Below are 13,613 nucleotides of genomic sequence, written 5' to 3' on the forward strand. Positions count from 1 at the left end.
TTTTGTGAACAGTAACTAGTGGTTTTGTTTTGCTACCAATTAATATACATCAATTTCTTAAATGCAAATGTAAAACCGTCTAGATAACATTGTTCAGCACCAGTTTGTATTGAGATTCTAGATAAGCACACAAGTGGATTCTGATTAGGTTTGCAGCCAGTCACACTGAACAACTCTGCCTCCACTCTGTTGCTGAGTGGAAAGAGGGGTGTTGTCTGCATCTGCCAATGAGAATCCAGTATCTCAGATGTGCTGAGTCATGCGTATTCTTTTGGGAGGAAGCTACACAATTACATGCTGAGTGAAACATGAACAGCTTACCTTCAGTAAAAACATAATCTTCAATGCTGAAAACCATCACATGATGATCAGCCCAAACATTTAAGCTGGATTCTAACCATACCCGATGAAAAACTGTTCAGTTTTCCATTTAAATTGGTCAGTTTCTTGCATTGTGCGTCAAGTTTTTCATCCATTCCATTTGCTACCCGCACAACACATTCACGTTCTCAACTGGCGCTGTATTTATGGGTTCCGGCGTGTTGTAAACGCTGGTATCCTGAGGCCCCAGCAGAAGCATCTCAGGCTCCCATTGGTTGCAATAGACTTGGAGTGATGTACAGGTGCCCCTAGGTGTTCATTCGGGTTCCTGCAAGCTGGAAACACAGGTATACCGATCCCTAAGCCCAAAGAGGATTTTCATTGGTTCACTGAGTGGTGGACCAATCTAAATTCTCCACTCAGTGAACCAACGAAAATCCTCCCTGGGCTTAGGGATCGGTATACCTGTGTTTCCAGCTTGTAGGAACCCGAATGAACATCTGGGGGCACCTGTACACAGTTCCTACAAATCTCAGCCAAAATGATCAGGAATTACCATTTTGGACAAGGAAAATGTAAAGTGGCCCATAGCTTTAGTGATTAGCGCCACAGCATTGTAGCTCTTGGGTCTTCAATTCCACCCCTTCTAAGGACACAAACTGTATGAAGTAGCAGTAGAGTATTGTACCATGTTAGCCATAAGCAGAAGCAAGACGTTTTGAGTCAGGATGATGGCATTTATTGGCTAACTTAATAGAATGACAGTAAGCTTTCGGCTGGGCAGCTTTCATCAGACTTCAGTCCTGTTCCTGAAACAGAATTGAAGTCTGAAACCTGCCCAGCCGAAAGCTTACTGTCGTTCTTTTAAGTTAGCCAATAAAAGCTAATATCTTGACTTAAAACTTCTTGCTTTAACTGCATGAAGTTTGTGTGTGCTTCACTTATTCCCTACATCCTAAAAACAGAGATGTCTGAATGTCTTTAGAATATGCTAGTGGTGGTGCATTGAACTGCTTGCTTATAGGGCTTGATTCACTAAACCGTGATAACTCATATCACGGTCGCGAATTTGCACGCACAATCACAAATTTACGTGCAAAACTGCGGATGTTTTTGCTGGAAAATTCGCGATTGCGCTCAAATTCACGATTGCACGTGCAAATTCGCGATTGCGTGCAAATGCAAAAATGGCCGTGATATGAGTTATCACAGTTTAGTGAATCAAGCCCATAGTCTGGAATTCCCAATATCCTGGGGCGCCGCCCACACCGCACCCCTTCCCCTTTATATGGCCTGCTGCTCCCAAGTCAACGTTGCTAGCATGTTCCCATAATGTTGGGTGATTTTAAACTTAGGGTGGGGACCCCGAGAGAAGGCTGCACGAGCCGTCCCTGCTAACATGGCCTGCAGCGTGGAACAGATGTCTCTCTCAAGAGAGAGAGAGAGACATCTGTTCCATGTTGCAGAGCATGTTAGCAGGGACGGCTCGTGCAGCCTCCTCTCGGGGTCCCCACCCTATCTAAGTTTAAAATCAACCTCCGTAAGCTTCCTCCAATCAGCTTACAGAGGCTGGGAGGGAAGGGACACAGGCGGGGAGCTGCGCTATACAAGAGGCGGAGGAGCAGCAGTGAGTGGCAACCAGAAGGTAAGCAGCAGACTAGGGACAATCTGCGTGTCGCTAGCCTGGCGGTTTTTATAATGGGGGACAGCAGAGCATGGGGGGGGAGGGGGCGCTAGAGGCACACTGTAAAGACACAGAGGCTGGTGATTGTATGTAGAATGTGCCTCTGTGTCCTAATATTGATGTCACAAATCTACCTCGGGTTCTCTTTAAGACAATTTTTTTTTTCCTATACTCACTTGTTTATTTATGTACTTTGTGGCTTGTTTACAAAAAACGAACCAAAAGAATTTCAATAAGAATTGATTATTGGAAAAAAATTATATAGAAAAAGAAAATGGTAGTGGTATTTGGATTTTAAGCCCTCTTTATCTCTTCCTCCGTAGTTCATCACTGAATGCATGTAAACCTCCAGTGTAGTCAAAACATGTCTTCCTCATAAGCTGAGAGAGCACAGAGAATCTCCCCAACCCATAAACAATCGCCTTGTGTCACTATATGATAGTAGGGTAGGAGGGACGACGTGCTACACATGACAGAGTGGCTCTCAGCAGGTGGAGTAAGGAGGGACGGGCGTGTGTTTCAGTGTCACTAAAGTTCCAGCATGCCAGATTGTCAGGCAATGTTGGAGAATTCCTTAACCGCTGCCTTGGCCAAGTTTAATCCAGCATGTGTACCTTTATTAAAATGTACTTCAGACGTAAAGAGATTAAAAGTTTTATACATACCTGGGGCTTCCTCCAGCCCCCTCCGCACCGATCGCTCCCACCCAGTCTTCCTCCGCCTCCTTGTTCGCCTGGCAATTGCCCTGTTAGCTTGGCCAAGTGCGCAGTTCGCAAGCATGTGCACCCCTGTCTTGCTTCCGTGGCTGGCAGCATTCTGCGCCTGCACAGCAGTATTGCGCAGACACAGAGCGCTCCCGGCCATGGGCATGCGACCGGGCCAAGCTTGGGAAGTGTGCCCCAACTGCCCAAACTAATGGGGCTTCTCCCGGGCAAAGGAGGAGGCGGAGTAAGACTGGGTGGGAGCAATAGGTGCGGAGGGGGCTGGAGGAAGCCCCAGGTATGTATAAAACTTTTATCTCTTTACGTCTCAGGTTTCCTTTAAAGCCTTGTATCCATGTTAGGAGGTACATGGCTGGTTGGGGCCATCTCTGCTGAGAATCTAGAATGTGTTGCTGAGAGATACAGAGTGAAGGATAATCTTGGCTGAAGGCATTGTTCTCCTCCTGGCCTCTTCTGCTTGAAGCCGCTCCACTGTGCTCTGTGCGTCATCCCTCCTCCCCCCCTCCAGCACTTTGCCCTGACCCTATTCCCCAAAGCATCAAGTCCCAATCCCTAAGGGTGAAAATATTCCTGCGTGTGTGTACACACTTAAAGACTTTGTTCTCTCATTGTATTGCATCTTATCGTTGTATATTTTCTTTATCCTCACAGGCGGTATCGCAGGGGGTATAGAGATCTGCATTACATTTCCCACAGAGTATGTAAAGACGCAGCTACAGCTGGATGAGAAGGCAAACCCGCCAAGATACCGGGGAATAGGTGAGTAATGACGTGAGGCTGGGTGTGTCGGGTGTGTTTAGTATTGGGGTGCTTGTAAAATATTGGAGAGAAAAAAAACTTTCATCTGTGCTAACAGTAGTTCTTTTCCCTGTTGTTCTTCTCCAGGTGACTGTGTGAAGCAGACAGTGCAGGGTCATGGCATAAAGGGTCTATACCGGGGGCTCAGCTCTCTGCTGTATGGTTCCATTCCAAAGGCAGCAGTAAGGTAATCACACTGGCCAGTTACCATAGGCTTCTCTAATGCTTCACAATTCTCCATTTTCATACTTCTGCCTCCTGCTGTGTATTTTGGCTCACTTCTACTGGCTCCCTGTCCTCCATTTTGTTGTATACATTTTCCCAGCTGCAGCTTTCCTTCTTAGCAGTGAGATTTTTGCAATGGTGTGTTCCTGAAAGCCTTGCCTCCTTCCACAGATTTGGGATGTTTGAGTTCCTCAGTAATCAGATGCGGGATGCTGATGGGAAACTGAACAGTACACGCAGTGTAGTATGTGGACTGGGTGCTGGTGTGGCCGAAGCTGTTGTGGTGGTGTGTCCCATGGAAACTATCAAGGTGGGAATCTGAACTATGCTTATTTTCCCATCTTTATATTCAGTCAGCGCAAGATACATTGCAAACACTAACTATGCCAAAATATAGTTAAGGAAAATCGTTAGTGTTCTGTGTGATAAAAGTGATTGTGAATGCACATAAAAGCAACCAATGATTTGGTATTGGGTTACATCAGGGGTGCCCATTAGGTAGATCGTGATCTACTGGTAGATTGCAAAGGCCTTCATGGTAGATCCTGACCCCACTATATTTTCCATTCTGTATATACAGGTGTGCTCCTAAAATTGTACATAGGTAGATCACTTTGACTTGCTAATTTTTAAAAGTAGCTCACAGGCCGAAAAAGTGTGGGCACCTCTGGGTTACATGGTCTTTACCGATGCAGGTAGAGCATCTTAAGCTATGTATCCGGATGGATCGGGGATCTCTGCCAGTAAACAATCATTCCCCGATCCATCTGGCCAAATCTGTGAGTGTTGGCAACCGTGTTTACACAAACGCAGTACATTTCCGTGAGCCAATGGGGATAAGAACGATTCTCTGTGAAATGACATGGTGGTAGTTTAGGAATGAATGATCGCCATGGGTGGCCTTTGTCATGAAGCATAGTTTAACAAATTTCCATTGACCCTCTGGGGACTGGCTTCCTACCCCCCCCCCCCACCCCCCTCTTAAGGACCAGGGCATTTTATCTGCGGGGGAGGGGGGTGTTTTGGGGGGTCAGGCAGCCAGATCCCCAGTACAGATAGTGTCCCCATTGGTGTCCCCTGCATAGCCAGCAGCCTTTACTCACCTTCCTGGGTCCTGCGACGAGCAGCTCTAGCCCCCTCCGCTCTGGCCGGCATCCCTGCTCGCACTGACGCTAAGTACCAGGTCTCGGCTTTATGATGTCATCAAGCCGGGACCCAACACTTAAGTCAGAGCAAGCAGAGATCCCGGGCAGAGCGGAGGCATGCAACGATCGCCGGGGGAACGTCAGGAAGGTGAATCCTGTCTTCTCCTTCCCCTCCTACCGCCGCTGTACAATAGTGATCACTACGATCGCCCGCTGATCGTAGTGATCAGGAGCCAATCGCGATGGCTCCTGATCACTGACGGGAGATGTCAGCTGTCATATGACAGCTTAATTTCCCCTCTGGGGTGCGCACGATCACGTTGGGAGCGGAAGCAGCAGGTGACGTAAATCCTACGCCGCATCAGAGTTAGACAGCCACAAGTGCGGCGTAGGATTTACTATCAGTAGTCTCCCTGAGTTAAATGATGTTATGCTGGTAATACACGATGAGAGTTTTCAGTCGATTTACTGTCCGATCTTATTTTCGATTGATTTTCCGATCGATTTCTTTTCAATTTCCATTCACTTCTATGAGAAAACGATCGAAAATAAGATCGGACGTGTTGGAAATGATCTATTAAACCATCTATCTGCTGAAAAAATGTATGGTGTATTACCAGCATTACGCAATATCATGAAAAATATCGCTTGCGGCGAAAAAAGTCTGGAAAAAAAGGTGTTGTGGCTTAGGGAGCCAGTATCAGAAGACACATCAGGCAGGAATGCTGACAGTCTGGCGGAACATTGGTTCTCTATCACATGACCAATACCACAGTATGACTTATGTGAACAAGCACTGTAGATAAGCCAAATGCCCCTTCTTAAAGGAACACTATCAAAGCAAGTGTTCTAAAATTACAATGTACAAATAATGTCTATGTAGCTGTGTAAACATTTTCCTACTTTTCATGTTAAATATCAGAGGCAAAAGCTGTAATTCACTGTGTGTAGATTTTAGCTACGTTTGGAATGTCTCATTTGCAAAGGTATGAATCTCTGCAGTCTGACATGCTAAGTACAGTGTAATATTGAAGCAGAGTTTTATTGAAAAGCCTGTCAGGTGTCATATTTGACACACACAATTACAAATCTTTACGTTGCACATAAGATAAATTTCCTTTGCTCTCTGCAGAGAACTCAGAGACAGGCAGAGCTTTCTCTTACACACACACACACAGGATTAACAGATGAAGTGTGAGGGAATTCCCCCTCCCCTCATAGTTCACTCTGCCTTCAGATGTCAGAAAAGTGTGAAAGGAATTAGATAACAGTAAACATAGACATAAGAATTAAAATGTATACACCAGTACTTAGCAGCACTTCCCAAACATTTCCTATCTCAATTGTGGCCACGTGCTTTGGAGAATGTGAGGGCATGCATGTGGCCACGTGCTTTGGAGAATGTGAGGGCATGCATGTGGCCATGTGATTTGGAGAATGTGAGGGCATGCATGTGGCCATGTGATTTGGAGAATGTGAGGGCATGCATGTGGCCACGTGCTTTGGAGAATGTGAGGGCATGCATGTGGCCACGTGCTTTGGAGAATGTGAGGGCATGCATGTGGCCATGTGATTTGGAGAATGTGAGGGCATGCATGTGACCACGTGCTTTGGAGAACGTGAGAGCATGCATGTTGCCACGTGCTTTGGAGAATACGAGAGCATGCATGTGACCACGTGCTTTGGAGAATACGAGAGCATGCATGTGACCACGTGCTTTGGAGAATACAACAACAACAACAACAACAACAAATAACATTTGTAAAGCGCTTTTCTCCCGTGGGACTCAAAGCGCATAAGCATGGCTCCGACCATCGTGGTACAGGGGAAGAATTTTATAAATCTGGAAATGCCAGGCTAAACAGGTGGCTTTTCAGTCTGGATTTGAATAGCTCCAGGGATGGTGCTGTCTTTACTGGGTGTGGTAGGGAGTTCCAAAGAGTAGGGGCAGCATGACAGAAGGCTCTGTCTCCAGATTTTTTGAGGTGCACTCTGGGAGTGACCAAGTTTATGGATCTTGCTGATCTGAGGTTGTGAGAGGTGTGGTGCAGCTTCAGCAAGTCCTTCATGTATCCAGGGCCCAGATTGTGCAGGGATTTGAATGTCAGCAGTCCAATCTTGAAGAGTATTCTCCATTCTACTGGTAGCCAGTGCAGTGAGCGAAGGATCGGTGTAATGTGACAGTGGCGAGGCTGGTTTGTTAGCAATCTGGCAGCAGCATTCTGCACTAATTGCAGGCGACGCAAGTCTTTTTTGGGGAGGCCAGCATAAAGGGCATTGCAGTAGTCCAGCCATGATGTGATGAAGGCATGGACTAGGGTTTGAAGATCCTCTGGGGGAATCAGATGTTTAATCTTTGCAATGTTCTTCAGATGAAAGAAGGAAGATTTAACTACAGATGAAATTTGGTTTCTGAAACTCAATTCCCCATCGATTAGTACGCCAAGGCTGCGCACAAGGTTGGAGCTGTTTATGTCTGAATTCCCAATCCTGATTGGTGTTGCTTTAGGATAGAGCTGTTTTGATGGCGAGCACTGGCTTTGGACAAACAGGACCTCAGTTTTGTCAGCATTCAGTTTCAACCAGTTATCATTCATCCATGCCTGAAGCTCAGCTAAGCAAGAGTTTATTTTTGGGGTAGGGTCTGTTCCACCAGGTTTGAAGGACAGGAGAGCATGCATGTGACCACGTGCTTTGGAGAATACGAGAGCATGCATGTGACCACGTGCTTTGGAGGATACGAGAGCATGCATGTGACCACGTGCTTTGGAGAATACGAGAGCATGCATGTGACCACGTGCTTTGGAGGATACGAGAGCATGCATGTGACCACGTGCTTTGGAGAATACGAGAGCATGCATGTGACCATGTACTTTGGAGGATACAAGAGCATGCATGTGACCACGTGCTTTGGAGAATACCAGAGCATGCATGTGACCACGTGCTTTGGGGAATACCAGAGCATGCATGTGACCATGTACTTTGGAGGATACGAGAGCATGCATGTGACCACGTGCTTTGGAGAATACGAGAGCATGCATGTGACCACGTGCTTTGGAGGATACGAGAGCATGCATGTGACCACGTGCTTTGGAGGATACGAGAGCATGCATGTGACCACGTGCTTTGGAGGATACGAGAGCATGCATGTGACCACGTGCTTTGGAGGATACGAGAGCATGCATGTGACCACGTGCTTTGGAGAATACGAGAGCATGCATGTGACCATGTACTTTGGAGGATACAAGAGCATGCATGTGACCACGTGCTTTGGAGAATACCAGAGCATGCATGTGACCACGTGCTTTGGGGAATACCAGAGCATGCATGTGACCATGTGCTTTGGAGGATACGAGAGCATGCATGTGACCACATGCTTAGGAGGATACAAGAGCAAGCATGTCAGCACCTATGGCTATCTGAAGGTTATGTGTGTTGACAGTTTACTTAATTTTAAACCCAGGTTAACCTGTCACCAGCTAGCAGTAGAAGCAGCATTCTTACAAAGGGTTCAGTCTGCCTCTCCACTTTGATTGAAGCACTACAGCCTAATGCTGGGCATACACGGCTAGATAGTTCTTATCCGCCGCTGATGGCTCGATTGATAATATCTAACCTGTCCGATCACCGCGGCGGATCGATTCCGCGCTCGATCCCCGCGGGCGGACAATAAAACAAACAAAGCGCTGATGAGGAATCCCTGCGGGGACGAGCGGGAATCGATCCCCGCGGACGAGCGGTGACGTGCCGGAATCGAGCCAGCGGCTCGATTCCGGCGCAGAATTGCACCGTGTATGCCCAGCATTAGGCACATACTGCTTCATTCTGCAGAGTTGTCTGGATGTCACTAGGTTTTATTTAGAAATGGGCAGTATTCATATAAACTGATTATCTGCCCCAGAGTATGAGTAACAGTGGAATGTAAATACACATGTTAATAGGATTTACAGGGCAGTACACTATTGAACTGTGTATTTCTGTGATCTAAAACCATATATAGAAAGAGATTGTTTCACCACCAGTATGGGTCTTTTCCTTTCAGGTTTTACAAACAGAAATTTGCTAGACCAATTTTGGTGCCTTGTGTGGTGTCTTGGCTTACTGTACTTACATGTAGTTTAAATACAATTGGGTCTGATGCAGAAACCTATGGTAAAACTGCTCTGCCTATGGTGTAGTCATGCAAATGCGCATTATGTTACTTGCTTACAAGTTCCCCATGTACAGTGGGACGCAACAATTACACAATGCTCTGTACTCTGCTTTCATTAGCATTTGTAATATGGCCATGCGTTACCTGCACACAGCAATATTTCCATAGGTTGGCTTGTGCATCAGGCCCAGTGTTTGAACAGTGCCTGCAACCAGAGCCATTTGCAGTCAAGTTCCAGGGTAGATGTGTAGTGATTTCACAGCTTAGTCATATAAAGCATGCATGCGCGACCATTGAGAAAATCCAAGAATTCTCTGCACATGTATGTTCGTCCTCCCAGGTGTTCACTGCCAGGGATGAGCGGGAACAGTTTTGCCAAATACAAAGCTGTCCCAATGTGTGCTGGGGTACGGTAAATGGCAGAAGGGAATTACTTATGTCACCTTGGCTGATCTCCATTTCTTTGTTTTTTGACACTTCCGTCCTCAAATCCGAACTTCGGGTTGTGAAGGTGGAAGTGTCAGCAAGATGGAGAACTGCGCGCAGTGCATCGGTGAAAGGCGGTGACACAGGTAAGCTATCCCCTTCTGCTACAGTTTTGTATTCACTGCACCTCAAACATATGTTGGCTCCTGGGTAGTATTAGCCAAAGCAATAAAACATTGTTCACATTGCAACTAGTCAGGTGATGTCAGGAAAATCTATGCAAGTTTTAGCAAAATAGTTACTGGAAGTCTTTCCACAGAAGTAATCTTGTCAATATGTTAACAGATAATTTACAGAACAGAAACAAATATTTAGGGGAAAAAAAACTCTTATTATCCTATTATCGTCATATAGTTTGATATGTTTTATTTAAAAAAAATAAAAATATTCAAGATCTAGTATAGTAGTAAATTATCAACAAATTAGTAGCTTTATACCGCACACAAATCATAGTCATAGTAATAATGCAGACATGACTGTTATTAAAAACATAAGTACTAATTCATTTTAAAATATTTGTTGCCATATCAAGTAAAAAAAAACGATTCTACGATCTTACCACTTTTTTTTTTTTTCATATGATGGACTACCTTCAAAGTATATTTACTCAGTTTACCCCTATACTACATAGATTTGGCAAAATTGTACATTCAAGATTGTATCATTGATGGGCACCCTAACCTTTTACCGCTGCCTAAGAATTAATATGCCCCCTCCAGCCTAGGATACAAGTTTTACTCTTTGTTACTACAGAGCATTTTCCACCTGCCAGCACTTTCTCTTTCAGAAGTTCACAGTTGTTTTCTTGTTTTTCTTCTACCTAACAAGTAAATCATAATAGTTTCTAGTGCAATCTTACACAGTAAAGGCATTGTGGGTAAATTTGGTCACACGAGCATTACCTTTTCTTAAAGCAGAACAGTTGTTGCAGATTACCTGTCAAAGTGTTCACAATAGTAGGACTGGAGGAAAGGTGAAAAATAAGAACATGTGGGCCAGATTTATCAAGAGTGTCTGAGACAAAATATTAGTAGGTTTTTAGAAATCCGTGCAGAACTGGCTCAAACATCCTAAGAAATCATTAGATAGTGCAGATTCCTTCTTAAACTGTAAGGAATAGAAGGAGCTAGGAAGATCTCTCAGGCAGTGCTGTGTGTGAGGGGAATTGCTGTTGCTGAGGTAACAAACAAACCTGCTGTCAGCAAGCTCTGAGTGAGGGGGGAGGAGCCCTTCACAAATCACATCTAGCCTACACTGTAGAAATGCTAATGAGCACTTCTTAGTCTGCAGCAGTTAAGGAATGGATTTGCACTTAACTGTAGTGTAGCTCTAGAAATCCATGCTGAACTGCCGCTATTACACAGGCTTTGGGACGTTTCTTACTATCATGCAGAACTGTTCTTCTGCTGGTTAGAACAGTTTTAGAAGAAAAAACTGTCCGTAATGCGTTGATAAATCTGGCCCACAAACTCCATGCTCCTCACCTTGAGCTAGGACACTTGAATATGTATTAGGAAGGTGCCAAAGGGGGTGTGGCACATAAGACAGCAAAATTAGTAATCACTCTGTGCACTGGCATGCAAATTCTCATGGAAATTCATTCTTTCACATCAATCATGCAGGAACCACGCTACCTTACAGCTAATGCCGGGGTCTTCGTTACATGACTAAAGTCTCTTGCGTAGTCACACACACTGCGTAGAGGTTCCTCTTGTTAGCATGTGTGCTATCTCTGGCCCTGTAACAGGTGAAAAATAAGGTCCAGTCATTCAACTTAAACTGTTCAAAGTCAAATCTTCTGTTAAGTAAACAGTATATTGCAGTTTTCCAATTAGACTGTGTCATGTAAGTAATGTGTACTAGCGATAATATCTCTAGAACCAGTAGCTACTGCTTTTTTTCTTTGAATTTTACTTGTTGTGTAGTTACTACAAATATCTGTTACAACTTAGTTGAGGTGACATTATACTGCAAGATCTCTGTGACCTATTTCATGACTAGACTGTACATAGTGTAAGTTTTTTTGTTTTGTTTTTAGTGAGAGATGCCAAGCAATTAATCCTATTTATTTCATTCAATAGCAGAAACCTGATGAGTTACTTGGAGCAAGGGCCAGTTTCCACTACGAGCTGCGGCCGTTTCTGATTAGGCCACAGCTCCCGTCATGCTGCGAAGACGCAGCCCGAATCGCTAAGCTGTGCCATGCACGGCTGTAAGGATTCGGGTGCATGCAGCAGGAATCTGCGGCATGCTGTCCAGAATCACACCTCAGTGCCATTTGGGTGGCAGCCCATTGTAGGTATAGGCAGCGTTTCCCCCCCCCGAATCACCTGTGGCGAAACGCTTTGGATTGGAACATAGTTGAAACAAGATCCAACTGATACACTTTTGGGCTCGATTGCCTTGCACTGGATAAGACAGAATATTCTTTTGTTTGCAGTAGAAATGAGATCCAACAATGGTTTTAGCAGATCTAAATTTGCAACTCTACGGAATGGTCGCATCTGATCAAGAACGATCACAATAAAGTTACCTACTAATGATGCAATCTTGTTTGTCCAATCTTTCCAAATCTATGTAGTAGAATTGTAAACTGAGCGAATATACTTTAAATGGTACCTCGTACACACAGGGGAATCTTCGGGAGGAGCTCTGTGGCTCAAGGGATTGTGTGCCAATCCCCACAGGATGACAGAGCATTGCTGACACTGTACAGACATGTTCTCAGTCTCCAGGCTAGCGATGCGTCTGTTGCTGTGGGGGGATGCAGAGGGAGAATGAGTACCACATGATGGAACGAATTCCCGCAGATGGGGGAACGGTGCGGTGCCCAGACGTAGGGAATCATTGGTCTGAACAGCTGAGCTGTTAGTTTGATTTTGCAGGTGTTTTCATTTTATGTAATAAAAACTGCCATCCAACAAGTGTAACTCAATTGTGCCTGTGGCCAGCTAGTGTTGGGCGAACAGTGTTCGCCACTGTTCGGGTTCTGCAGAACATCACCCTGTTCGGGTGATGTTCGAGTTCGGCCGAACACCTGATGGTGTTCGGCCAAACCGTTCGGCCACATGGCCGAACTAAGAGCGCATGGCCGAACGTTCGCCGAACGTTCGGCTAGCGGTGTGATTGGCCGAACGGGAAACGTGGTTCGGACCCGAACGCGCTCTGATTGGCCGAACGGGTCACGTGGTTCGGGTAAATAAATACCCGAACCACGATATTTCTCCGCCATTTGTCTGTGGGTTTAGCTTTGGGTAGGCAGGCAGGGTAGTTCTCTCTCCAGCCGGGCTAGCCAGGGTCCCCCCCAGTCATTGTGTCGCTGCTGGGAACAGTAGTACACCGCTCAGCCACACTATATAGCATTGTGTTTACTGCCACTCTGTGTACACCGCTCAAAACCACTGTATAGCATTGTGCTCTGTGTCGCTGCTGGGAACAGTAGTACACCGCTCGCTCAGCCACACTATATAGCATTGTGCTTACTGCCACTCTGTGTACACCGCTCACCCAGCACTATATATAGCATTGTGTTTACTGCCACTCTGTGTCTGCTGGGAACAGTAGTACACCGCTCGCTCAGCCACACTATATAGCATTGTGTTTACTGCCACTCTGTGTACACCGCTCACCCAGCACTATATATTGCATTGTGTTTACTGCCACTCTGTGTCTGCTGGGAACAGTAGTACACCGCTCGCTCAGCCACACTATATAGCATTGTGTTTACTGCCACTCTGTGTCTGCTGGGAACAGTAGTACACCGCTCACCCGCCACTGCATAGCATTGTGCTCTGTGTCGCTGCTGGCAATAGTGGTACACCGCTCACCCAGCACTGTATAGCATTGTGCTCTGTGTCGCTGCTGGGAACAGTAGTACACCGCTTGCTCAGCCACACTATATAGCATTGTGTTTACTGCCACTCTGTGTACACCGCTCACCCAGCACTATATAGCATTGTGTTTACTGCCACTCTGTGTCTGCTGGGAACAGTAGTACACCGCTCACCCGCCACTGTATAGCATCGTGCTCTGTGTCGCTGCTGGCAATAGTGGTACACCGCTCACCCACCTCTGTATAG

At 45.7% G+C, this 13,613-nt stretch overlaps 1 protein-coding gene across 1 annotated transcript in view; it reads left to right on the forward strand.

The window, feature by feature from the left end:
* Positions 1 to 13,613, forward strand: part of SLC25A1 (solute carrier family 25 member 1) — a 53,360-nt gene that overhangs the window by 17,442 nt on the left and 22,305 nt on the right. Inside the window, exons 2-4 of the mRNA XM_068242897.1 lie at positions 3,379 to 3,486; positions 3,613 to 3,712; positions 3,922 to 4,060. Coding sequence (XP_068098998.1) covers positions 3,379 to 3,486; positions 3,613 to 3,712; positions 3,922 to 4,060 — 347 coding nt within the window. The remainder of the gene's footprint in view (positions 1 to 3,378; positions 3,487 to 3,612; positions 3,713 to 3,921; positions 4,061 to 13,613) is intronic.

The sequence above is a fragment of the Hyperolius riggenbachi genome, chromosome 1 (assembly GCF_040937935.1).
Source record: "Hyperolius riggenbachi isolate aHypRig1 chromosome 1, aHypRig1.pri, whole genome shotgun sequence".
NCBI classification, from domain to species: domain Eukaryota; kingdom Metazoa; phylum Chordata; class Amphibia; order Anura; family Hyperoliidae; genus Hyperolius; species Hyperolius riggenbachi.